The sequence below is a fragment of the Artibeus jamaicensis genome, unplaced genomic scaffold (genome assembly GCF_021234435.1).
Source record: "Artibeus jamaicensis isolate MK-2021 breed Jamaican fruit bat unplaced genomic scaffold, CSHL_Jam_final contig_755, whole genome shotgun sequence".
Lineage (NCBI taxonomy): Eukaryota > Metazoa > Chordata > Mammalia > Chiroptera > Phyllostomidae > Artibeus > Artibeus jamaicensis.
Genome location: NW_026521950.1, coordinates 1,527,501 through 1,553,614, shown reverse-complemented (window position 1 = coordinate 1,553,614; position 26,114 = coordinate 1,527,501). Strand labels below are relative to the sequence as shown.

Genomic DNA, 26,114 nt, shown 5'->3' with positions numbered 1-26,114 from the left:
GACATTCAGGTTTTGCCTCTCCTAAGAGCAACACAGTTGTAAAAGAAGGCATTTTCTACAGTGACAACTGTCTCCTAAAGGAAGTTCCTGGTCACTGGACATGTGCCCAGTGGGAGGTGCTGGGTGTGACAGGTGCCCCAAGCCGGGCCCTGGAAGAACCAGCCCAGACTTCGTTGAAATACAGAGATCATGGTTCAGCAGGTCTGGAGGGGGCCTAGGACATTTTTTTTCTAATTTCCCCCAAATGTGAAACTTCATTGGATACTGGATGATATTAAGGCATTATTAATGCCTGAAAAGATGTGTATAAAGATGCTCACCTCACTAATCATCAGAGAAATGCAAACTGAAACCACAACAAATATAACCTCGTTCTTGTTAGGATGGCTGTTGTACCAAAAAATACTGAAGGTTCACAGATGGTATTGAGGACGCAGTTGAACCCCTGTGCATTGTGGGTGGAAGTGTAAAATGTGCAGCTGCAGCGGAAAACAGTGTGTGACCCCCCGCCCCCAAATATAAAGATAAAACTACCACAGGACCCGGCAATTCCACTTCTGGTTATTTATCTGAAAGAGTTGAGATTGGCATCTCAGAGAGATGTCTGCGCCCCCTTGTTCACTGCGGGGGTCTTACCAAGAGTCGAGATGTATGAACACCCTGCATGTGCACCCGGGGATTAGACAACGTGGTGTAACATACAATGAAATATTCAGCTTAAAAAGATAAGGAAATCCTGTCAGACAAATGTGACAACTGGATGAACCTCGAGGACATTATGCTAAGTGAACTAAGCCAGTCACAGAAGGGCAAATACTGCCAGATCCCCTTACAAGAGGAACTGAAAGCAAAGTCAGAAGCAGAGGACACGTGGTTGCCAGGGGCTGGGGAAAGCGGAAATGGGGAGCAGCGACTCACCAGATACAAAGTCTCAACTGCACCAGATGAGGAAGCACTAGGGACCTGTTCTATAACACATTTACGATATTGTGACTTGAACATCTGTCAAGAGAGTAGATATGTTAAAACACCGTGGCAAAATAAAAAAGGAATTATTGTAACTATTTTTCTTAGGTTGGATGATATTCTGGTTGTATTTTTACAAAAAGTATTAACCTTTTAGAGACCTGTGCTGAGTTACAAGTAGAATGATACAAAGTAGCGAATTTGCTTCTGAACAAGGAGGTAGGGAGGTTGGGATGAAAGAAATCGGCTGTGAGTGAGTGATTGTTAAAGATGGACCATGGAAAGGTGGAGTTCATTACTCTGCTGTTCTGCTAGGAGGAAAATTTAAAGAGTGAGGCCCTTGTGGATGCCCCAGGAGCAGGGAGGGGCTTCTAGGGGCAGGAAAGCAGGAAGGCCTGGCTGGCGATTTAGATGGAGGCCCGAGTGATGCAAAGGAGCTGGTACGCACAGATCCGGAGGAAGTCTTGCGGGTGAAGGATTGGCCAGTACAAGGACCCGAGGCTGACACTGGTGGAAAGTGTCCGAAGGAGAGACTGGGAGGCGGGGGCTCGCAGGAGGTGGGGACCTCGGGTAGAGAACGCAGAGCTCCAGTGGGGCCCCTGGGTTTCCTGGCTGCAGTGAGGTCTGGGTCCTTACCAAAAGCCCACTCCGGCCTTGGCGTCGAGCTGAGAATAGACTGGGGGTGTGTGAGCCACGTGTCTTTGGCGGCCAGGGATGGAACTCCTGGTGCAAACTGCCGTAACCAGTCAGGAAATTCACTGTTGTCTTAAACCGGAAGTCTGGAGGTAATGCGGGCTCCAGCGTGGGTGGCTTCAGCCTAGGAAGGGGCGCTGGGGCTCTGCCGGCCACAGACTCAACTTCCGTCTGAGATTTGGGCGTGGTCCAGGCGGTCTTCCTGGACGAAACACACAGGGCTACCTGCTCGGTGCTTCCCGCCAAGGGACTGGTAGGCTCTCATGGAAGTGTCCCCAAAGAAGGAGGAAGACCTTTTGCAGAAGCCTCCAGAAAACCTGTATTTGTGGGGTGTCACATGCCCCCTCCTGAACCAGGCACAGAGAAAGTGCATCTCCCTTGGACTGGGTCTGGGGGCCGCCAGCTTCCCACGGGCACAGGAGCTGGGAGGGGTGGGGCTGATCACCCGCATGAGGGTGGTGGGGCGGGGGCGGGCAGCAGCCAGTGCCCATCACGGGGGCACGAGTGGAAGCAGGGAGACCAGGGGAGAGGCTCTTGAGGTGGTTGAGGATGGAGAGAGGGTGGTGGAGAAGGCGCTCAGGGCTGTTTCGGCAGTGATGAGGTGGGACCCGCAGGGAGGAAGGGGGCCATCAACGTGGATCCTCTCCGTCCAAGTTGCCCTCCTTCCTCTGTTTGGAGCACATGGAAAAAGGGTGTTTCAGGATGGGCACGGGCCAGGAGGGCAGCCCAGGGTGTCAGGTGCAGCTGCCTGCGGGCGCACTCCCCTCTGCACACGAGGAAGGAACGGGGCCATCGCTCCCGTTGGGGACTGGCGCAGAGTGGTTGTTTGTGCAAGGCCACCTCCATGCACACGCGTTCACGAGGCGCCTGCTGGGTACAGTGGCCGCAGGACCAAGAGAGCCCAGGAATACTAGAACGAGAAAAAAAAGTTTTGTTCACACACAACTATGTATTACTATAAGTACCGTAGCTTTAGACAAGGGAACATTAGAATGTGTGCCGTAATTAATACACATGCAAATATAATCGCATCTTTTAACTCATTCAACGGGAACGGTTTGCACCTGCTATAGTTGAACGGCTGAAGCGGCAGCCCGAGCGCAGGAACGAAGTGCATGAGATGCAGCCCTGAACGCCCGGGGTGGGGGAAGGCGGGACTGTGGGGCGCAAGGCTCAGTCTGCGCCCGGGTCCAGGGACGCTCACGGTGCACGGACGCCGATTAGAACGCAAGCATCACGGTAGGGTTGCGCGCAGCCTCGGCCTCCGGCAGCCGCGCACCACGTGACCGTCGGGGGCGGGGCGAGGGAGGGGCCGCGCGCGCTTCCCGGCGTGCCGCGCGGGGCGGGGCGAGGGGCGGAGCTACGCGGGAGTTCGCCGCCGCGGGACGCCAGGCTCGGCTGGGCTACCGGACAGCGCCTCCCGTTCTCCCGGGTTCCCTGCTGCTCGGAGCCGGCGGCGGCGGGCGGCAGGCGGCGGGCGGCATGCACGTGTGAGATGCGGCGTTGGGCAGCCGGGACGCGAGCCGCGGCGGAGCAGGCGGGCGAGGCCTCCTCAGAGCGGGGCGCGCAGTGCATGAGGGCGAGCACGCGGGCGCCGGGCAGCCGCCGGCCACGCCGCCTCCATAAACACTTGTTTAGGACTCGTTCGCCCCGCTGAGGCCCCGACGCCGCCATGGAGGCCCCGCCGGACCCCGCGCCCCTTGCCGCCGCTGAGGCCTTGGCCCCGGCTCCGCTGCGCGCCCCGGAGGTGGCGCGGCTCCGCGAGGAGCAGGAAAAGGTAACAGGCCGCGGCCCGGCCCGCGCTTCCGCCGAGTCTCCGGGGGGCGCCCGCGTCCCCGCCCCGGGCCCGCCCCCTCGGCCCGGCCTCGCCGTCGCGGTCCGGCGCGCTCCCAGCCCGCGCAGGGGAAGCGCTCAGTCTCCAGGCCGCGAGGGAGAAAGTGACGGGAGAAACTTTTGTCACGTGCTCGTGTTGTCTTTTGTCTGCAGCCCTTTGACCTCCGAGGGGGCGGGGAAGCGGAGAGGGCTGCGACCCTCCGCGTCACTTACGTGTGAAAGCGGGTCACGCTGTCAACGGAAGTGGTTGCAAAAGTGTATACTCTGTATCCTCGCCCTTAAACCTTTTATCTGGTTTGTGATGGAGCCGCGGGTGCGCTTCCAGTGCCCGCTGTGGAGCGCAGGGCCGCGGAGATGCCCCCCGACTGCGTTTTAACTTCAGTCGGGTGGTCCGTGGGCCGGACGCCGCCAACGAGGGGCAGGCAAGTTTCGCGTTTCCTAACGGGGTTGTCTGCGAAGACGCCCGCACCCCACTGAAGCAGCACAGCGCTACTGCGTAACCTCAGATTTTTCCCTTTGGATTCTGGAGATTCCAGTGTTTATCACCTTCTCCAGAAAGTTTGAAATCCTGACTCTGAAAAGCAACATTTAACTTACTTAAAATGCCCTGTGTCATCCTGCGAGACAGGATCCAGGTGGAAAGGGCGAGGAAATTGTTTCTAAACCCCAACGGAGGAGCCCCTGACCGTTTTGTGTTGAACGTCCCTGTGCAGAAACGACTCCTCCTCACAGGCCTGGCACACAGGTGCGGCCCCCAGGTGCAGTCAGGTCAGCGGGGGGGGGGGAGTTTTCATAGCCCCTAAAACAACAAAACGAATACCCAGCCCTCGTTGGCTCGGGGGCCTCCCGTTGCAGGCGTTTTTCCTGCTTGTGCTGCTGGGCCTCCCTCAGGGTGCGCGTTGGCGCTTTCTGAGCCATTTTTCTTTAGAGAGACAATTGTTGGGTTTTAAACCTGGCTTTTCTCTAGGTGGAGGTTTAAAAATTCACACAGTTTGGCATGTTTAAGTGATAAGACGTTAATGATCTTCATTTTCTTGAAGGAAAAAGTAACAACAATGAAAAGATAGCTCTTTGTGAAACCAGTTTGTCCGTTTTTGGCGCAGCTATTTACACTGTTGTTCTTGTAGAAACGGTGAAGCTGACCCTGGACGGCGGTGCTCCCGAGTGCTGGTGGCCTCAGTCGCCGTGTGGGCCTGCACCCTGCAGACCTGGCCCGCTGCCTCCCTTGGCGCATTAAACAGAGACGTTCTTGGGTTCACTGTGATGCCAATGTGTCTGGAACACGTGGGATCTGTGTGGGGTGCTCTGAACAGCCCTCTGGGTGGTGTCCAGTTAGATCTGAAAACTGCCTTTGGGGTTCAATCCTGTGGGAGCCTGGGTGGCTGGCTGCTTTGAGTGGACCCTGCCCCCAGGTCCCTGTCCTGTGTCTCGGTGCCAGTGTGGGCACTCCCCATAGGTGTGTGCGTGTGTCTGTCATGCTGCCTGCGGTCACTCTCGTCAGGATGCGGCCCCTCCAGGAGCAGATGAGGCTGCGTTGTAAAGCCTCTGTGCTCATGGGCCGGGGACCCGAGAGGCAGCTGCATCTGAATGGTTCAGTGCTGGAGAGCTTCCCCCTGGTCAGTGGTCGGTGTCCAGCTTGGTTGTGGGGGACCTTACTCAGCCCGGCTGCCCGCAGGAGCTGAGTGAGCGGAGAGAGGTCAGGGCGTGGGGCCGTGGCAGTTAGGAACAGTGGTGCAGCTGGGCCTGGCCTGGCCTCGCTGTCCAGGGAGGTACTGCCCCCAGGGAGGTGCCTGGCCGGATTCCTCACAGGCAGGGCCCCCTTAAGGTGGGGGCACGGGGGTCCTCTGCAGCCTCGGTGGAGAGGGGCTGAGGCGGTGCGGGCAGGCCTTGCTCCTCAGTCTGCGGTTTGTGGGTTTGCGATGAGTTTTGCCGAGGAGCGTGGCAGGGTTCACCGAGGTCCCTGTCTGTGTTGTCCTTGTTTGCCCTTGGAGCACACACAACAGGGGCGATAAATCGGAAACCCAAGGGGAAATGGCAGGAGGGGCACGAGCGAGCCACGCACGACCCCCACTGTGACCGTATCTGTAGTGAATGGACCGTGAGAGCTGTTTTAACGTGGTTTTCATCCATCACACCCATACCGGGCCTTCCACTCGTGCCTTTTTGATCTAGTAAAGACACTGTGCAGCAGTTCCTCGCAGCTTTGCTTATACTAAAGAAGAAACAAACCCAGCACTAGGGGCTTGGTTACGTGAGTGCCTTGTGCAGGCAGTGGAAGGGAAGAGTGTGTGCCATGTGGTCGCAGGTCTGCCTGTGCACACTGGTGTCACCCCTTTACACACGGCAGCCACTGCAGCTTCCAAAGCAGTTTCCTTTCTCAGTTTACCTACAAGTGAATGAAATTGGGTGGGGTTTTAGTCTTTTTCAAGAAAGGATGTTGGTAACAGTTCGTTCCTTCTTGTAAAAACTGGGATGTTGTATCTTTAACTGCTAAGTGCTTTCTGTGCCTGAGAGATGGCTCTTGGAAGCCGCAGGCAGGTTTATTTCTTGGTGCTTCCAGAGCTGATGGATACAGTTTATCCCAACGTCCATTCTCCATTTGTTTTTGTTTCCGTTTTCTTTTTTCCTTGGAAGTTTTGTTTACTCTCAATTCTCTGTCAAAAGATACAGGGACAAGAGGGAGCTTGGGTTAACATTTTTTTCTTTTGACCAATTCTGTTTTTACTGATAGTGACAGACTTGGTGGAAAACCGAAGCTCCTTAGTCGGCCGTAGACGTTCGGATCCGGACTGCAGTGCAGCCTCTCGGCTGTTCGGGAAGCTTCCTCCTACCGAGAGCTCGTTATGTTTTGTTCTACCTACGAATTACGTTCTGTTGAAATCTTGGTTTCTTGGCTGAGGTGATATTTCTGAAATATCAGCATTTTATATCTCCAGAATCAGTTATCTTTCAGTAGCAGAATTACTGAGATTTTATTGTAATGTGGAAAAAGAACTGTGTACTGTTGTTTTTATAAGTTTATTTGTAGGAAAATAGTAACTTTTGGAAAACTCATGAGCATAATATCACCTGTTGTTTCATTGTACTTATTGAGTGGCTCATGTAATTCTTACTCAGAGTTTTGGAATGACTTACACTTTCTTGATGTAGAACCTGGGGAGGTAAATGCATTGAGCACATATTTCAAAATGTTCACGAAGCAAGACTAACTTGTGGAGGCTTCCGATTTCTCATGGTGAGGAGCTGCCCGCTATGGGTCCCGCACGGTAGCTCCTCTCTCCAAGCCCTGAGTCCGAGCCATCTAATTCCGACAGATGCTGATCGAGTGGCTGTCACATGCCGGCCGTGTTCTGCTGCGGGGCCGGTAGTGAACAAAACAGAGGGAGCCCTGGTGTTCGTGGGATGGTGTGCTGGTGGCAGGGACACAGAGCAGCCCCGTTAAAGATGTCCGGTGGGGTGTGCTCTGCAGGGCTGGGCAGAGAGAGTCAGGGGAGGGTGCCACAGCGCATGGGGGTCTGAGCAGGGGACGGAGGAGGGATGCCCTGTCTGTGCGGTGCGTTTGCTCAGGGCCCGAAGGTCAGGAAGTGGGGTGGGGGGGCGCTCAGGGCTCCAGGGCGGTGTCCAGGGGAGCACTGTGGTCAGGCCGGGGCTGGATCGGGGCAGCGGGAGGGTTTGGGTGTGGTGTCTGTGAGGTGAGGGGCACTGGGATGCGCTTGAGATCACACTGATCTCGAGTGATAAGTGTCCACTTGTCACGTGCCGGGAAGGGACACTTGGGACAGCGCTGGGTGGGGCGAACCCTGTGTGTGCCAGGCGCTGTGACGGGCTTTTGGGCCGTCAGCTGCGAGTCTTTGCTAGCTCTCACTGTTTCAGGGGACAGTTGGGTGGTTTCTAGGTTTCGCCCTGAACTTTTTCTTTTTTTTAGCTTTATGGGTTTTTTAAAAATGTAATCTTTATTATATATTTTATCGATTGCCATTTATTCTCCGTGTGTCCCGCCCCTGCCCTGAGCGTTCTCGTGGGTGTCTGTGTCTTCAGTTCTGCTTGTGTTGTGCGGTGGCCACAGCACGCGGCACCCTTGTCCGCTCTGGTGGCCCCACACCCTTGCCACTGCCCGGCCCTGTCTGTCCTGGTCGTATCTGCTCGCCGTTCTAGTCACGACTAGTGAAGCTGGTCGCCTTTTCCAACGTTTATTGGATATTTGCATTGCTCTTTGGTAAAACACCTGCTCATTTCTCATCCATTTCCCGTTGGGCTGTTTGCCATGTTCAAATTGATTTACAGTACTTCGTGTACTTCTGATATGAGTTCTGTTTCAGGAACGTTCTGTCAGTTTTCCCCTAGTCTGCGGCCTGACCTGACACCACAGGGGCTGCCCAGTGATGAGCTGATTGGACGGGCGCTCCCGCCAGGCCAGCCTTTTCTCCACCCGGGTTTTCTGCAGCCTCCCTGGCCTCCCGTGCTGCCTTCCGGAGGCTTTGCCGAGCTGCCTTCGGGCTGGCGTCCTGTCTGCCGTCTGCCGGGAGGGCGTCCGTGTGTGACGGGGCGGAGGCAGCTTCCGCCGTTACCAGGAGGCCAGCCGGCTGCCCCATCACAGCTGGTTGGGAAGGTGGTCCGTCCGTTCTGTGCTGTGTCGTGTTTGTCATCAGTCAGGGGACTGTCCCCTGGGTCTCTTTCTCGACCCTGTCCCCTTGGCCTGTTTGTCCACTCTCGCCCCAGACTTGCGCTCATTATCACCGCTTTGTGAGTCATCTGGAACCCGGTCGTGGCTGTTCCGTTCTGATCCCTCAAGATCGTCTTCTGTCGCCCTTTTCCGTCCTTCTGCTGTTTGTTTTCCTTGCCGTGGGCTCTGGCCAGGATTTCTAGTGCACTGCGGAGGCGAAATGGGGACAGTGGGTGGCAGGGGCGGGCTTAACAGAACTCCCCTGGGAGCTGGTGGAAAGGCCTCCCCTCCCCCGCCCTCGGCTTTGGTCTCCTCATCCTGGGACCCTGGGTCCCAGGCTCCTGCGGGTCCTCCCCCTCGCCAGGTGGCCCCTCGCAGCACAGCCTCGTCTTTGCCCCGATCTCCGTGTGGTAGGCCAGGACACCCGCCGGCCACGCTGTTCTGACCAGACCACCGCAGCCTGCTGCCTCACCTTCTTCCGCCCGGTGGGCGGGGTCCTTCAGTTCTTCTGCAGGGGCGCACGCCTTTCTCCAGGGGTCCTGCCTTCTCTTAGCGAGAGCTTCAGGGGAGAGAGTGTGTCGGGTTTGTCAGGCAGGTGTGAGCAGGTTGGGTGTTGGCTCTGCAGGCTCTCGTTTTCGCTGCTCTCACCTGGGGCGCCCGACGTCTCCCTGCCCGGGTCTCCTCTCTCGCCCCGTGGTTGTGGTGCAGGTCCACCCAGCCGGCCACACATTTTCCACTCACTGAATTTGTTCTTCTTTGTTTCTTTTCCCTTATGTTAATGAAATACATTTTAAAAGCTCAGCTTTGTGGTTATATGGTTTTACTTTCCTCTTGGTTGGTACCGTAGAGATCACGGTGTGTATTCTCTTCCGCTCACGGTCCGCCTTCAGTTAGTAGGAACTCACTCGCCCCGCGAAGTCATGCGCAGTTTCGTGGACCAGTGTCCTCAACTGTGCTGTTGTCCTGTGTTTGGATGTCTGTGACCCCGGACGGCAGGGTTGTCCTGTTTAAACGTCACGTCTTCCTCCGTATCGACACTTGAAGGATGCCATTCCATTTCTCTGACTTCCTTTACTTCTGTTCATTTCTGTCTGTCTTCCTGTTTTTTTCCCCAGAAGAATTTTGGTATACTTCCCCCTCTGTCTGCTTCTTTGCACGATTGTCTTCATCTCTGGTTTTTCGGCATTTGATTATGATGTGCCTAGGTGTGGTTTTCCTCACGTTCAACCTGCTTTAAATATGCACGCTTTCTTGAATCTGTAATTGGGTGGCTTCTGTGAGTTTAGAAAATTCTTACCCACTCTTCAAATAATGGCCGTGCCTCACGGTCCCTCTCTGCCTTTGGCTCTCTGGGGACCCACGATTAGACATTCGACCGCCTCCCTTCTCTTTCCAGCCTCCTGCTGCTGTGTTGCGGGTTTGGACCCTTCCGTTCACCTGTTCTCTGTTCCCCAGTCCTTAGCACTTATCTATTTAGTGTGCGGGCATGGCCATCTACCAAACGCTTGATCCTGGTCGCTTTCGCTTTTGTTTTAGACTCAGGGTTTGACGTTGTAGGTGGACTCTGGCCTCTGCTGCCCTGTCCAGCCACCATAGGTTTTTACGATGCATTAATTGGAAAGCATTCTCGGTGTTTCAGTCAAGTGAGGGTCTGTTTCTGTTTATTTTTCCTCTTGTTTTCTTTTTTCTGGCTGCTTCTGTTTTCATAGACTGCTCTGTAACTTTTTATTCAATGCCAGACATTGTAGTGGAAGATGGTAGGGGCCTTAGGTGAGGTCACCTTCCTTCAGAGGGTGAGTGCCTTGCGCAGCCAGAGGACAGGTGGGCCGTGCAGGCGAGAGCTGGCTTTGGGTTTCCTGGGGCCGGCCCGGTGGTTTGGCCGTGACTCCTGGCATGCAGCCCTCTCCCGAGGCATAGCTCAGATTCCACAGGCAGTATGGCTTTCTCGTGAGTTACACGGTGACATGTGTGCGGTTCTGTTTCTCTCCTGTTCTCTGCTGTTGGATTACTCCCTCCACTTGAACAGCACCGCACTTCTTACATGGCTCTGATATCTTGTAGTAAAGTTCCTCAAGCTTTGTTCTTTTCCAAGGTTGCCTTTGCTTTCCTGGACCCTTTGCTTCTTCGGGACTATTTAGAATTAGCTTTTCAGTGCTCACAAAATAACCTACTGGGGTTTTGCTTGGAGTGCATCAGGTCTGTGATTGATTTGGGGAAAATGGACACATTTCAACAGTAAGCTTTCCAATCCATGAACATGGTATGTCTTTCCATTAATTGAGTTTTTCCATAACTTCTTTAAGTAGTGGCTTTTTCAGTATATCCATTTTTCATGTGTTTTAGATTGGTCCCTAGATATTTATTTTTTATTGCATTTTATAATGTATTTGCTTTTGTTTTTTTGCTGGTGTATAGACATATACTGGGCTGGCCAAAAAGTCCATATTTTTTTTCCTGCAAAATAAAAGACACATTTTTCATTTTCACCAATAACTTCATTGATTTGGATATTCTGAGTATGTCGGCTACTTCCCGCGTGCTGTAATGCTGACGGTTCTCAATTAACATCTTGATTTGATCGTTGTCAACTCCCGCTGGTCCACCCGACCGTGGAGCAGCGTCCGGCGAGGAACCTCCAGCACGGAACTCCACACCCGCTTCTCACATGTTCGATCGGTCGCAGTGCCTTCTCCACACTCTGCATGGATCTGGTTTTGCATTTAAGTGGCCCTTCTTGAAATAGCAAAGCATAGATACTGAAAATGTCGCGTATTTTCTTCCATCTTCAGTATTAAAATTGCTATGTGAAAATTCACTGATTTTGATTTTTTAAGTGCACGCTGATAGGTCAGCTGTCACTATGCAGTCTAACAAAGTTGTTTTGGGTGCAGCAAAGACAGCTGACGCCACTGCTAGGGCCGTCCTGTGGAGACGCCGGAGGGACTCTGTGGCCAGCCGGTACTTGGGTTTTGCGGGACGTGTGTTCCGTCTCCTCGATTGTGGACGGCTCGCTCGTGCGTGCGCTCCGTGGGTGTGTGTGTGTGGTGTGTGGGTGTGTTGTCTGAGCGGCAGTCGTGTGCTTCGCAGTTCTCAGGCCTCGGTGTTACTTTGCTGCCTCCCGAACAGCCGTGGCCCGAACAGCCGTGGCCCGTTAGCTGTGGGGGAGGGGAAGTGGAAGTTTGTTAGAGGATGTTGAATTGTTGTGGGGTTTTGGGTCTGCACATCTACACTGCTAGACAGAGTTGTACATGACAGCGAGCTCTGTGGGATTGGAGGCAGGAGCGGCTGATGCGGGGAAGACTGACCGCCCGTCCTGGTCCCTGATTGGTTCATTCCTGTGTGGAGGAGGGCTCCAGATGCTTGTGGTTCCGTCAGGGGTCGCTGAGGACGTGAGGAAGGATACAGACAGGCACCGGGTGGGAGCAGGTCTTCCACCCTTCGGTTGGGTCACCAGCGTGGGACCTCCGTTTGAGGTCGGCCCCGGGGGCGGGGCAGTGCGCGAGGCAGGCCGCTGAGGCTCCACTGTCTGTAAGGTGGAGCCCAGTTAGTCACCGGGCCCTGAGCACACACACGTGGCCGCTCGGGTCAGTGTCAGGACAGCCACGGGGCTGCGGTTTGCTCTCCTCCTAGGGGCCCCACTAGGGTTTGGCTTCAGGGTCTCGCTGGCCTCCCAGAGCAGCTTTGGGTTCTGCATGTGTCATCACAATGTCTGTGCGTCGGTGCTGTCCCCGCACTGCTGGGTACTTCATGGTGATATGGCCTTGGGCTAGCTTTCCCTGTCTCAGTCTTTTGAACTGTGGACTCAATTTCTATGTCGGCTAAAGGACTGTTCTGAGTTTCTGCTTTTAGTTGTGTCCGTTTTATAACGGGATTTTCAAGGACTGTTCATTTTTATCCAAGTTCAAATTGGTGGACCCCGAGTTAGTTGTAATTACCTCCAGTCTTGTTACCATCTGTAGGTTTGGTGGCGACCTTTCGATGTCTGTTACTGACAATCTTTGATTTGTCTTCCTAGGCTTTTATCAGTCTTTGACTTAAAATTTTTATTTACTTATTTTTAGAGAGGAAAAGGGAGGAAGAGAGAGGAGGAGAGAAACCTCAGTGTGTGGCTGCCTCTTGAGCATCCCCCACAGGGGCCCTGGCCCACAACCCAGCATGTGCCCTGATTGGGAATTGAACCAGCGACCCTTTGGTTCGCAGGCTGGTGCGCAATCCACTGAGCCTCACCAGCCAGGTCTTACTGACCCTTTTGGAGAACCAATTAGTTACCATTTTCTTCGTAAGTCGGCTTTTTACTTCATCCATTTCTGCTTTTATCTTTTTCTCCCTTTTAGAAATTTCCCGTTGGCTCACTGGTTTTTTCTGGCCTCTTGAGACGGGAGCTGCTGGAGAGAGCGGGTCACCGGTTTCCGGCTTCTCCGTAACGCGCGGTGTGGAGTCCCGCCGCCCGCGTCTCTCCTCACCGCCCGGGCACCCACGCGGTGTGTGTGATCACTCACAGTGCGTCCCGATCTCCACTGTGGTTTGTCCAGAAGTTAACTTTCTAAATAAAGGTTACTCAGTTGGCACACATCGACTATTTTTGATTCTCTGTTGTCATAGTGAATTCTATTCTGGTCCGAGAACGCAGTTTGCGAACCGATCTTGCCATATGGCCTCCTGTGCGCTTCTTGCCTTCCAGTCCTCGTCAGATGTTAGAATGGTTACGTCAGCGCTTCTGCTTTTGCCCCTTTTCGTGATACACCTTTTTCTGTCCCTTATTTTTGTTCTTCACTTTTTTCTTTTAGTTTTAACCTGTTTGTGTTCCAAGTGTGTGTCTAGAAGCAGCGTGCTTTAGTTACCGTTTCCCAGCCTGCCCGACGCCTCCCTTTCACCCGGGCCGTCTGGTCGGTCTGCATACAGTGGACTCCCCGAAACGTTGAGTTTAGCCGTCAGCCTTCTACCGGACGCCTCGCCGTTCACTTTAGAGGTTGTAAGGAAACACAAGAGAAAGGGAAGTAACGTCGTGATCGCTGCGGGGTGTGGGCTCAGCGCTCTCAGCACACTGCGCTGTTGTGCAGTCTTCAGCGCCCCCTGTTTTGAGAACTCTTTTGTCTTGTGAAACTGAAACTGCCATCGACCAGGACCAGGACTCCTCATCTCCGCTTCCTCCGCCCTTCAGCCTCGGCCGCCCAGGTGCTTCTTGCTTCTTCCTCTGTGACGCTGGTCGCTCTGGTCGCCTTGCGTGAGTGCGGTCACACGCCCTCACCCGGCCTGGTCCCGGGACGTCTGCAGGGTTGTCTGTGTTGTTGAGAGCACCGGGATTTCCTGCCTTTTACAGGCTGAGTGGCGCTCCACTGTGTGTATGTAACGTATACACACCGCGCCTCGGTCCTCCTTCCTGTCCGGACCGGACCGCAGGGGTCACTTTCCCCGTTGTGCCCGACGCTGCCGTGAGCCTCAGTGTGCCGCCGAGCGCCTGCATCCCCCTGCTGGGCATGTTCCTGGCCGCGGGCTGGCAGGGCCACACGCGGTCCTGTGCCTGGTTCTAGTGGGGATGGCCTGGCCCTTTGCTGCCCGAGAGCGAGCACCGAGTTCCCTTCCTGCCCACGGCGCGCACGGTCCCTCCTCGCACTCGGCATCACTTAGCGTTGTTTTCGCAGCCGTCCTCGTACGAGCGACAGGACACCTCACAGCTCCGTTTGGCCTACTCACGTCCTACTTTCTCTGCTTCTCTGGGGCCTTCCTCTGACTCAGTCAGACATATGTTGTTGTATCTTTCTCCCCTCTGCTAACTTACTCATGACACATTCATTTTTACTGTGGTACTGTGGTACCTCACGGACAGTTGTTGGTGTGCAAAATGACACAGTAATTAATAATAACAAGCTGTCTTGCAGCCTCAGGACCGTAACCTGCCTTTGCCCCACCCGTGTTTGTTGGCACCAAGTGCGTGTACACTGCCCACTGTTGACTGCTCTCGCTCACTGGGGAGGTTCGTCTGGACGTGGCGGCAGGTGGCCGTGTGCCCCATGCAGTTTAACTCCATGTGGGTTTCTCCCCTAAGATTTATTTATTTTAGAGAGGGGGGAAGGGAGGGGGAAAGAGAGGGAGAGGCACATACATGTGTGGTTGCCTCTCACACGCCCCCTACTGGGGACCTGGCTGGCAGCCCAGGCATGTGCCCTGACTGGGAATCGAACCGACCACACTTTGGTTCAAAGGCCGACCACACTTTGGTTCAAAGGCCGGCACTCAGTCCACTGAGTCACACCAGCCGGGGCTAATTCTGTGTGTTTTAAATACTACAATATTTTCTTAAATATTGTCTTGTGGGATCAACATAGATTTATCTTTACCTTTTTAAAAACACATGTACAGTTGCCCTTTAGTTCTTTTTGTATTTATATTGTTCTCAGTAATCACTGTAGTACTTCTTTTCTCCCCCAGCCGTCTTCAGACGTAATTGACGCGCACCGCTGTCTAAGTCGAAGGCGGGCACCCGGCCGTGCGGCCCGTGGGTGCGTGTGGCCCATGGGTGCGCGTGGCCCGTGGGTGCGTGTGGCCGTGACCACCCAGCGTCGACCAGCGCCTCTGCTGGGCCAGAGTCCTCCTCCTCTGCGAAAGTTCCCACTTCACCTTCCTGATGGAGCGCCCATGTGCTCCATACGCAGTTTTGGATTTTCAGTTCCTCTCCTCAGCACTTGAAGGCTTTATCCTGTTTTCCCCTTTCCGTGACTCCGGGTTGGCGTCAGCCCTGGCTCTGACCCCTGCTGCCTCTCTGAAGGTGCGGTCTGCCCTGCGCCCACCCTGTGGCGCCCACCACGTCCCTTCTCTGTGGTGTGTGTCATGTGGCTGTGTGTGCCTGGCGCACTCTGTGTTTAGTCTTTAGTGGATTTTTTAAAAATCTTCGCAGGCCTGCTGGACAGCCCGTGGCTTGTGTGGGAAGGGGCTGGTCAGCGTGTTAGGGGCTCTGTGGCCAGTGTCCCTGCACTGGGCCTGGGTGCGCATGTTGCCCCCTGGTGACCGCCACCCAGTGGCGAGGCAGAGGGAGACCTGGATGCTGGAACTCCCACCTCCTTCCCACAGAACGGGTTTCTGACCTGGCAGCGCGGGCATTTCTGCTTCTGCGCCCCACGGGCGTCCCGACATGAGTGCCGATTGGGTGTCCCTGCAGTGTAGTGAAGGAGTGCGCGCGCGTTCCCTGGGTGCTGACGTCATGGGGAGTGGCTGTCTTGCGGGTGCCCGTCATATGGCCCTGGCCCTCTTCCTTGTCCAGTTAGGAGTTAGGAGCAGAGCCCTTGTGCCCATGCCCGTGGGGGCAGCGTCGGGTCATCAAGCCTGCCCGGCGCCCGGCTGACCACCGCTGGTTGGTGAGGAATGTCACAGAGAGCAGTGTCTGGGGGCGTGGGGGCCAGCTCACAGCATTGGTCTGCACTGCGCCCCAGCGCCTGCGGCTCCTGAGTGCGTCTTCCCGGCTGCAGGTGCGGCTCTAGGTCCCTCCTTTCGGCTGTCCAGGCCTGCTCGCCAACTCTTTCTGTGGGGCCCAGTCAGTGAGATCTTTTCTTCAGGAGCAGCGACGGATGTTTTGGCAAATTGAACTTAAAAAGCTAAAATTGGTCCTCGATAGCCACCTTACTTCAACAACAACAACAAAGGTTTTGTGAAGGCCCAGAAAGCCACAAGGGTTTCGTGTTGTTTTGGATTGTCTTTCAAGAGTTGCTGTAACAGACCCAGGCTCAGTATCTCATGGTTGCTTTATTTATTTAATAGTTAAAGGGATTAACCTGAGTTCATTTTTGAAGCACATGTGGTTATTTGGAACTATTTCACTTAACAGAAAATACAAGATAGTTCTTTTTAACCCAGGTAGATTCAAGTTTGAATTATAAAATTTTCTTCCTTTTAAAATTTTCCTTCATAGCTAAATTGTAGAAATTTACTGAATTTTAAAAGTCACCTGCTGCCCAGAGAAGAGAACTGCCCCCCCCCCCCCAAACGCAGCTGCTGGGCCGGTGTTTCGGGGAGGCGGGGCCTCTGAGTCTGTGAGCAGGGAGCCGCAGGCCTCCCTCCGGGGGCCTCTGCGCCCACCGCTCCCGTGTTTCCGCGGGTCTCCGCACATCTTCCTTGTGTCTGGGCGGTGCCGCGGTGGCTGCGGGCCAGCCCTGCCTGTCGCTGATGTGGCTGCAGTGTCGGACGGTGGTTTGGCCGTGAGCGCTTGCCTTGTGGGCTCAGGAGCAGATTTTGGTTGTTGTTTATTTACCCTTGAAACCTGTTCCTGGGACTCTGTTTTAGGAAGGAGAAGGGCTGGGGCAGGGCACGTTGGCGGGGGAGGGGGAGTAGCCACAACCAAGCAGGGAGCAGGCAGGGTGGGGGGTGATGGCGGGACTCTCCCAGGACTTGGTTCTTAACCATGAAACGCATGCGTGCCAGATTTGCATATTTACTAATTAAAAAGGCTTCCTGGAAACATTAAGTAGACGATCTTCTGTAACCTTTAGCACTGTCACTAATGGATATTGCATAGAAAATCTCATCGAAGGTCCTTTAAATAATGTACCTGATTAGGGATATGTAACTAGTTAATATGCAGCTGCGGCGGGATGACGGTGCAGAGGTTAATGAACACCCTGCTCGGGCGCGGGGCCCTCCCGCCTGCGGCGCAGACGCAGGGACTGCAGGGTCTCTTCTCGGGGTCTCCTCTGGTGTGGGAGCTCTCCGAGAGGGTCTCGTGTCAGCGTCCTTTTCAGTTGGCATTCAGTTCTGCTTGTGTGCGTTATGATGTTCGCCAAATCGGAAGCGGCCGGCGGCTTGGTGCCGCGTTGGGCGCTGGTCCAGACGCAGTGCTGAGTGCGGCCCTGCGCGTGGGCTGACCGGGAGGGCTTCCCCTGGAAGCGTGTGGAAGGCTGGGTGCTGGGCCCGGCACATGTTTGGGTCCAGGCTGCTCGCTGCCTTGGCCTTGAAGAGCTCTCAGAAGAGGACGTTCGTTCCAGGGGTTAAATGCTGTGATGGGCCGTCATCGGACGGCCCCACCCCATGCTGCGGTTTCTGGGGAGTGCGTGCGCGTGCTCGCGGGGGTGGGGTCAGAGTCCAGGACGCGGCCTGCGCGCCATGTGCCTCCCACCAGGCAGCCTTCATTCCTCAGTGTCTCTGTCTGTGAAATGCTGCTGCTGCCGTGTTTGAGGCAACTGTTCAAAACTCCCACCAGTGGACTGCTTAGAAACAGACGATTAATAATCTTTGAAAACAGCGCTACTTTTAAATTGCTGTTTGTTTTCCCCCTTACTGGTTAGTGTTCTTGTTTTCTGAGCATTTTTAGAATCTACTGAAATACCTCTAAGGGAAACATAACTTTTATATTTAATTTTATTGTTTTAGTATTATAAACATAGCTTCAGCTGGCTAGGAAGTGCTTAAAATTCCATCATAATTCACCAGGGGAACAAGTGGGCCGTTCAGAGCACCTCTTTATCCCAAGTGCTTCTTTTTGAAAATGTAGTAGAAAAATATCACCGAACTCATTTTTAATGCGTCAGGATAAAAATTACAGGTAAAAACATTTGGAGATACACTGACAATATAAAGTATTTTCACTGCTGTCGTTTCTTTTTTTCACTGATGAAACATGGATGTTATGTTGGCTGTTCTGTTATTTATAACATTTGTGTATTCTACAAAATATGTAACATTGGAAACAGGTCTGTAGATTGTACAGAGTACTGGTTATCTCCTATCACGTGTCATCTAATGGCTCTGCAGCGGGTTTTGGAGCGAGGAGGAGTCGGAAGGTGTCATTTGTCCCGCACTTATCAGCCCACGTTAGAGGGTGGTGATAAAGTTGCTGCTCAGAGCCTCACTCTCACGTCGCCGTGCCTTTGACAAGTAAAAATGGAGACCAAGAAGCCGTGAAATCTGTAAAGCCGCGCTCTGGCTCACTGCGGCGCTGACCTCGTGTCTTCGTGCAAGCCCCCATTTTCACGACCGGTTGTCTGTTTCCACGACAGGTGGTCGCGAGCTGCCGAGAGAGCGTCCAGCACTGGTGAGTGAAGGACGGCCCGTCGTGCGCTGAGACGCTGACGGTCCCGTTTGTATTTAATGCAGCACTGTCTTTTTGTTAACCCGTAATTGAGGCCTTCCAGCACTCTCCATTTGTAATGCTTCTGCCCGCAACTTGTGTTGTCTTGCACCGCTTTGTTTATTCTAATTGCCTCCTCTTTCTTTCTCTTTTTTTAAAGTAAGAAGAATACAGTTAGGAAGTGGGACAGACGTTTTTGAACTAGAGTAATGGTTTCTCTGTTTGGAAGTATTTCTTGTATTTATATTAGAGTAATAATTGGAATCGGCTGTTTTAAAATGAGGGTGGAAACATGCGCATTCTCCTCAAGTTTGAAGAGCCGGCTAATTCCCCGCATCTCCCGCTGGCTGTGCTGACGGCGCTCATCTCCGTGCGGCATCCACAGCCTCTGGGACAGGCCCCTGAATAGCACAGCCTGCTCTGTCCCCGGGGACAGAGACGCTCAGCTCGGTGGGACTGGAATCTTGCCGGTGGGCGGGTCGTCCTGAGGTCCAGCTGCTGACCCACCCGCAGGAGACCCGCAGGACACCCCCGCGGTGCCTGCTGACTGTCCCACGGTCTGCTGATGGCTCTTCGGTGCTGAGATTAAACCTCTGCTTAGACACCAGCCAGCATATAACACTTTAAATTTATTTTAAGAGGCTTTGTCTTCATGCCTGAGAGACTTCCAAGGGAATAATTTATAGTTAGTGCACATCAGACGTGTCCTGGTTCCAGCGCCCACGGGCCGCAGGCAGGGGAAGAGGGTCCGGCGCAGGCGGTGCTCAGGCCGCCCTGCCAGCACCGCGCGGGGCCGCCAGGCAGCCTTCTGTAGGGACTGTCTGCTCTCGTGCGACACTGTCTGGGGTTAACCCTGGTCCTCCGCCAGAGAATGAAGTCCGCCCCCCCTAGCCCCGCCTGGCTAATTTGGTCAGAGTGAACCATTTGACAAATGATTCTTAGAGGAAATTTTATTAATGTTGGCTTTTCTCTCTATTAGTTTTGGTAAGAAATTCAAGAAATCAGCAAAATGTTGAATTCAATGAGAACAGACACTAGTTTACACCAGTGTGTGAGTGGCAACTCGCTTCTGGTTTATCGCTCAGACTCTGTCCCCCTGGGCCTCCTCGCTGCCCCGCACTACCGCCTGCACTGGCACAGCAGGACCGGTGCAGTCTGAGTAGGAGCAGGCTGCAGCGCAGCGCCCACCCGTGGAGCATCGTGGCTCCTGGACGCTGCAGGGGTGCCTTGCCAGGCCAGCACGGGCAGCCCCCCCTCGACCCCGTCTCCGGTCCGGTTTTCCACTGCACTCCACGCTGGAGAGGCTCAGCGCACGTGCTTCTACAGATCTGTGCATTAAGCAACCAAAGTAACGTTTTCCAGTGAAGATTTGCCTTTCCCTCGGAATTATTCCTAGTATGGCTCGGGAAACAGACTTTCCCGTCTGCTTTCTAAGGAGGCGTTGACAGTGCTGGAATCTGCGTGCCCAGGGAGCCCGCTGACCTACTGTGTGAGAGGCTTGGAGCCAGGTGTCCGGGAGCGCCGCTAGACCCCTGACGCTGTCCCTCCCAGTGCCCCAGACAGTGGCCACTCGCTCCCTTATTGCCCCCATGTCGCAGGGGAGGGGGGAGGCCTGCCCCGGAGGACCCCGCTGAGGCCTGCTTCCCAGCTCCTCCTCTGTCTCAGGAGGGGAGGCTGGTGGCCGGTGCGATTTACCACCGGGATATTTGTAGGATGAGTAACGTATACGTGGAAGTCAGACTAAGGAAGATAATTTTTATTAATTACGCTACGGTAGCTTTAGGGGAGCTGAGGAGTAAACGGAAGCCAGCCCCGAGTTTGGAGAGCAGTCATTTTCATCATCCGGAGAGCAATTATCCACGTTGCAATTCGTCCTAATTTCAGTTTGACACTATCTACATGTTCTTTAAAATGACTTGCTGAATTGGTGGGTTTTTGTTATTTTAAAAACCTGACAGAATTCTGCTTTAAAAAATTGTGCCCTGGCTTTGCTCAGAGCAGACACTGATCTCTGGAGAAGGCCGGCAGGCGCCGGGCTCTGGGCTGTTCCCCAGCGGGTGTGAGATCTGAGCAGGGCCCAGCGCAGGGACGGGGGTCCAGGGCCACCTCCGCTCCTGCGGCGCCACACCATTGGGCTGTTGGAAATGAATTCATCAGGCAGCTCCGTTTGTGTGACCCGAGGCAGATCCAGAGCTAAATCCAAGCGCCTCTCCTACGATTTCCTCCTAGCCTCTGGGGGGGGCCCTCGCCCTGACCACACAGGGAGGAACCCAGAAGGGTTGGCGGGGCCCCCGTTTCAGCCCTGGGGTTCGGAGGACTGGGGCGTGGGACCTGGCACTGTGTTGGTTTCCGTGCTGCAGCCGTGTGGGCTGCCCGGGCAGCTGGGTCCGCCCCCCCCCCCCCCCCCCCCCGCACACGAGCCCTGTCTGCCTGGGCTCCTGCTTCCCGGAGCCACGGGACCGTCTGCCTCGGGGGTGGGATCCTGAGGGCGAGAGGGCGCTTCTAGAAGGCAGGGGCCCCGCTTGACCTCATTCTTTGAACTTGGTCAAGAGAGGATTTTTACATGACAGCAGACTTTAGTCTTTAAATTGCTCAAATCAGGGTTTCCATTGTCGTGTACGATGACACGCAGCTTGAGGGACTGCTCTGTGTCACCGTGTGTCTGGTGTTCTTTGTCGACAGGAAGAAGGTGGACGACGACTACTGTGCCCTGCAGGAGAGACTCGGCACGCTGCCCGATAAGCTGTCCTACAACGTCATGGTGCGTTTGCGGTGCAGGCGCTGGCCGAGGGGTGGCCGCCGCTGCTCTCCCCGAGTGCGCGGGGCGGGCCCACCTGGCAGGGCGGGGTGGGTGGTTTGACTGCTGAACAACGCACCAGTCGTGGTAACAGGTGGTGCTTACCTCTCTTTACTTTCTTCCCAGACTGACACTAAATTATCACCACACTACGGTGACATACGTGGCACCAATGTTAGCATGGAATTTGACATGTTTGGTGTGCAGACCCCTGTGTAAAACCTGTCATTATGGCAGCGGTGAGGCACGGAGCGGCCCCCCGTTAGGGCAGGAGGGCTCGGCGAGGTGGAGCCCGCGGGGCACGGCCCTAGAGCGCTGGTGTCGTGTGCGCGGTGCCACTGAGTATGGCGCGGATGCCCTCCTGTCCACACAGTCGTCTGTCCCTGAGCCCTGGGGCGGCTTGCCCCTCGCAGGAGTGTTCTTTCTCACGGGGACTGTGGCCTGAGCAACCCCAGCCCACGCACCAGCGAGTGTGGTGTCATCTGTTGTCTTGGCCAGGACACATTGTAAATTTTGTGGGCTCATTAAAGCTATGTGCGTATTCACTCCTGGGAGTACAGGATGATAGCAAACAGCTGAGATCTCTAAAGCTGCAGAAAGAAATGGCTGTTTTGTTGGGAATTCTGTTTTTAAAAAACTCAAAGGCATTTATAACTTGATGTTTCCTTGCACTTTTGCTTCCACCTGAGTTCAGGAAGGAGCCGAGAGGGTGGACATTCGGAGACAGCTGTGTGGACGCGGCCACTCTGCCCCCGGCCTGGCCGACTGCCCTACAGTGGTTTTCCACGGGTTTTCCTAGGAGGCTTCAGTGCAAAGTTGAACTTCTGTGGGGCTGATGTTTTATTTTTCTTAGTGTGGAGATGAAAAAGGCCTCAGTGAGAGCTTCTGATGCCGAGTGTTCCATAAACAATGCATTTTTAGTGTATTTCCTTCTTTTCAATAGGTACCGTTTGGCCCCTTTGCCTTCATGCCAGGAAAACTTGTCCACACTAACGAAGTCACCGTTTTGCTTGGGGACAACTGGTTCGCAAAGTGTTCAGCAAAGCAGGCCGTGGGCCTAGTCGAGCATCGGAAAGCACGTAGGTACCGCCACGAGGGTGTGTGTTGCTGGGGGTCTGCGGAGCCAGGCGCCGAGTGGGGGCTGTTGTGACTGAAAGCCCCTCCGCCACCTGGCGGTCCCGGCCGTTGGCGATTGGGTCCCTGTGGGCCATGGGGGAAGGGCTGGCCAACCGCACCCCCGGGGCACACTAGCGCCTGTCTTAGAGTGTCTTTGGAAATGACGATGTGTGAATGTCACCCCCAAGTGGCTTTGTGGGTGGACTGGGGAAGCTGTAGGAACGGGTCGTCTTGGGCTCTGTGACTGGGGCGCTGGGGCTGCCTGTGCCGAGGGGAGTAGGTGTGCACAGCGGGGCGGGCTCGCCCCGCACGGACCGAGACTCTGCTCCCAGAGCAGGAGCCGCCTTGGGTAGGTGTTTGGTTTGGGAGACGGGATTCTTTTACTTTTAGGAGGGGCGGCCGGGTGTGGAGAGGGTGGCCTGGGGGGGCACGCGGGTGCTCGGTCGTGGCTTGTGGGCTCATCTGCTGGAGCTGGTGCTTGGGTTGCATTGACCCGTGTGGCACGTCTGTCTGTGTGCACACGTCCACACGCACACGGTTTCTAGTGGTTGGGTGGGTTGGCTTGAGTCCTCGCTTAATTGCATTTAAGAATCAGGTTTATTAATCTGCGTTCTTATTTCTACGTAACATCGCCCCAACCCGCTCCGTGACCTTCTACTGAAATCTGAGGATAGGCCCTTCTGTACAAACGAGGTCAGACGGTAGCAAGCAGCTGAGATCTCTGAAGCTGCAGTTATTTCTCTGGTACACGAGTGGGCACTAGTTAGAGGACTCATGGGCTCAGTGAAATTCTGGGATCTATATTTGGAGACTCTAATTGCAGATCAGCTCTTTGTAAGTTCATAATTGATACACGTTTTGATCTTTGTGGTGCTAATCAGAATCGTACCGTCAGGTCTGTGCGTGGTTCCTGGCTGTGGTGGTTCTTTTGGCATCTCGGCCTCCAAGCCACCGGTGCCTGCGCCTGGGGGGGGGCATAGTTCTCTCCTAAAGGCCTTTTGTGATGGGGGTTTGTCCCCGGGGGTGGGGCTCTGCTGATGGGGAGTCGGGTCACAGTCTGTTCCAGGGTTTTTATTTTGATCTTTGTGTGGATGTGTCTGCAAAGAAACCTTTAGACTCAGTTGTGACCTAATATATTAATGGGAGAATACTTTCAGTAGACTAGAGCTGTGGAGTACAGGAATGTATGTGGGTAAATCACTTTCCGGTGTTAAATATGGTTTTGTGAGTGACCAAGCAGAATGACTTTGGCATCAGTGTTTTTTTTTTTATCTAAGATACTTTTCAGAGTATATGCATAGAAATTGTATTTGAGAACTATAACGATAAGTTAATTGTAAAAAGTTTCATTCGTTCAGCTCTATAATAACTTATAGTAACTGAAGAGAGTGTTCAGGTGTCTTGTAGTTCTTTCTACAGCCCTTTCTTTCGTTTCAAGGGAGGTGTTGCTTTCCTTTGAGTGTCAGGGACTTCTGAGCAGGGGTGCGGTGCGCAGGTGTGGTCAGTGAGGACGGGTCAGGAGGAGGAGGGGTGCGTGCGGGCAGGATGGTGGGGCTGGAGAAGCCGAAGACTCCAAGCCCCCAGTAAAGGTCAGGTCCCCGCGCCCCGAGTGGGCGTGGCTGGGAGCCGAGTTTGTGTGTGGGTGCGTCCTGGGAGGAGGGAGGTGGCTGTGGGCACAGCCCCAGGGCCTGTCCAGGGAGGCTGCTGCGTGCTCTCGAGGGTCTTCAGTGACCAGCAACAGTATCTGGAGCACACTGATACCTTGTTAGTGGCCAGCACTTGCTCTTGTGGTTCATCTGAGTGATAAAACCCCGTGCCCCTCCCGAAAGTGGGCAGTGAAAAGTGGGCAGCAGGCTGGCTTCCGGTGCCGCTGCCTGGAGCGCGCAACTCTCGGTCGGTCCTCTGACCCACCTGCTGCGCCTCTGCGTCCGTGTTTCCCAGGCCGTTCACGTGTCCTCCGTCCTGGTTCTTTTCTGTTCCGTGGACAAGACGTCCTCACCTCACAGCAGAGTCAGTGGGTACGGGGCCGGTTTCCCCGGGTGGACTGGTGCGGACCAGACCCAGTGTCTGGGCAGTGACACTGAGACCGTGGCGGACAGAGCGATGCGGCTCGAGGGGACCTGTCAGCCCTGCCTGCCGTCGTGACGGTCTTCGTGCCCTTCTGCCCTTCCCTGCCCCCAGGCTTGTCACGCTGTCTCACTAAGGTCCTCGTGAAACGCCTGTCCGTGCGCAGATGGCGCTTTGCTCCCCTTCTTGTGTGGCGAGGGTGGGCGTCTGCTGTGGGCTGCGAGGGCCGCCTCCCCGGGCCTGCGCCGTCAGGTGCGTCCACGTGACTTGTGCAGACCCCCGGCCTGCGGTGGCCGCCCTGCGGGGCTCTTCCTCCCTGCCCGTCCCACATCTGCGGCTCTTTCTCTGTCCGTTTCCGGCTTCCTGTGGCGTCTCCTCTCCAGTTTCACTCATTTTGTTGGAGTTAGAGCTTTAGTAACTTTCTGGGAGATACATTTTTTAAAGATTTTGCATGTCTGAAAGTATATTTTATACTCCCACTTTTTGTAAGTAGCCTGTTTGGAATTCCAGGTATTAAACATTTCTTTCTCAGAGCTTTGAAGGTATTCTATTACCATCTGTCGGATGTGTTGCCATTAAAAAGTCAGATGCTGTTATGTTTCCTTTGCATGTGGCTTGTTTTTTCACTCTAGAAGGGTTAGGTTTGTGTCTCTGTTCTCCACGATTGGAAAAGCTGCTGCGGTCAGCACCGCCCGTGGCTCTGCTCACCTGCACTTACCAGGCACTGGGAAGGTCCGTGCAGTGGGCGGCGCCGCGGCCCACAGTTGGGGGAGGTTGGGTGTTATTTCTTTGGTAATTTCTCCTCCTGTCGTCCATCTCTTTGTCTTCATTATAATTTCAGACGTGGTTTCTTTTGTTTTATCTTTAGGATCTGAGATTGGTTTAAAAAATATTTCTGTATGTTTTAATTTCGGGAGCTTTGGCTTTTTTAAATTTGTCTCATTCTTTGAGTGTGCCTTTGGTGTAACACACCGGTCTTGTGGTGTGAATACACTGCCTTTTAAGAGGATTTTATAGTTATTTCTTTCAAAGTGTTCTTTGCGCTGCCTTCTCTCCATCTTCCGTCTTCCCTGCTTCGTACTTGGCTCTGACCCGGGCATGGCAGCGAGGGCCCGCTCACTGCCGGGTGGTCTGAGGCTGGCGTCTGCCCCAAGCGTTGGGCAGCTGCAGGAAGTCCCGTGTGCTGGGCGGTGGCCGACTGGCCGGCGTTCTGGGAGGGTGGAGGTGAGGGGCGGGTTGCTCTTTTCATGAAGGAGCCTGCAGAGACGAGGAGTGGAGGGCCCGTCACTGTGCAGGGAGAGGTTTCCTCACCTCAGTCTAGAGTTTCGGGGTCCGGGCTGGGTGTCCGGGGCCTTAGCACGTGCACCGTGTTCCTGCGGACACTTCCTGTTCTCCCCCTGCCCTCACCCCGGTCTGGCAGGGCACCTCGGCCAGTCAGGGAAGGGCCATCACCCGGCTGAGCTTTGCGAGGTGTGTTGGGGAGTCGGACCGGTCCAGTCGGACTCCGCCCAGATCTGTGTTTTCAGTGCCCCCCTTGGTTCGGAAACCTTCCCAAGGGGGGCCTTCCCAGGTCACCGCCTGCCCTTTCCCAAAACTCAGCTGACTCTCTGGTCTACCTTTCCTTTCTCTTTTCCCGTTGTGTTTGTCCTGATGCCTTTAAATGTTTTCTTTTCCCTCTAAATTATTTGTTCATTTGGGAGAGAGACGGACAGACACGTTGGCTTGTTGTTCCCCTTACTCACACGTCGGTGGTTGGTTCCTGTGTGTGCCCCGACTGGGGGTCGAACATGCGGCCTTGGTACATCCAGGGTAGTGCTCCAACCCACTGAGCCACCTGGCCAGGGGGAAAATGTTTCCTTCGCTGCCATTTTAATGAGGTTTGGGGGCAAAGCGAACGTTAAGGGCGTGCACTCAGACTGTGTTGA

The 26,114-nt window shown here is 54.6% G+C and overlaps 1 protein-coding gene across 1 annotated transcript in view; it reads left to right on the top strand.

The window, feature by feature from the left end:
* The first annotated feature begins 3,040 nt into the window (after window positions 1-3,040).
* The window catches only part of URI1 (URI1 prefoldin like chaperone), a 36,115-nt gene continuing 13,041 nt past the window's right edge, over window positions 3,041-26,114 (top strand). The window contains exons 1-4 of the mRNA XM_037145194.2: window positions 3,041-3,436; window positions 18,139-18,173; window positions 20,892-20,970; window positions 21,950-22,085. Coding sequence (XP_037001089.2) covers window positions 3,332-3,436; window positions 18,139-18,173; window positions 20,892-20,970; window positions 21,950-22,085 — 355 coding nt within the window. The 5' untranslated portion in view covers window positions 3,041-3,331. The remainder of the gene's footprint in view (window positions 3,437-18,138; window positions 18,174-20,891; window positions 20,971-21,949; window positions 22,086-26,114) is intronic.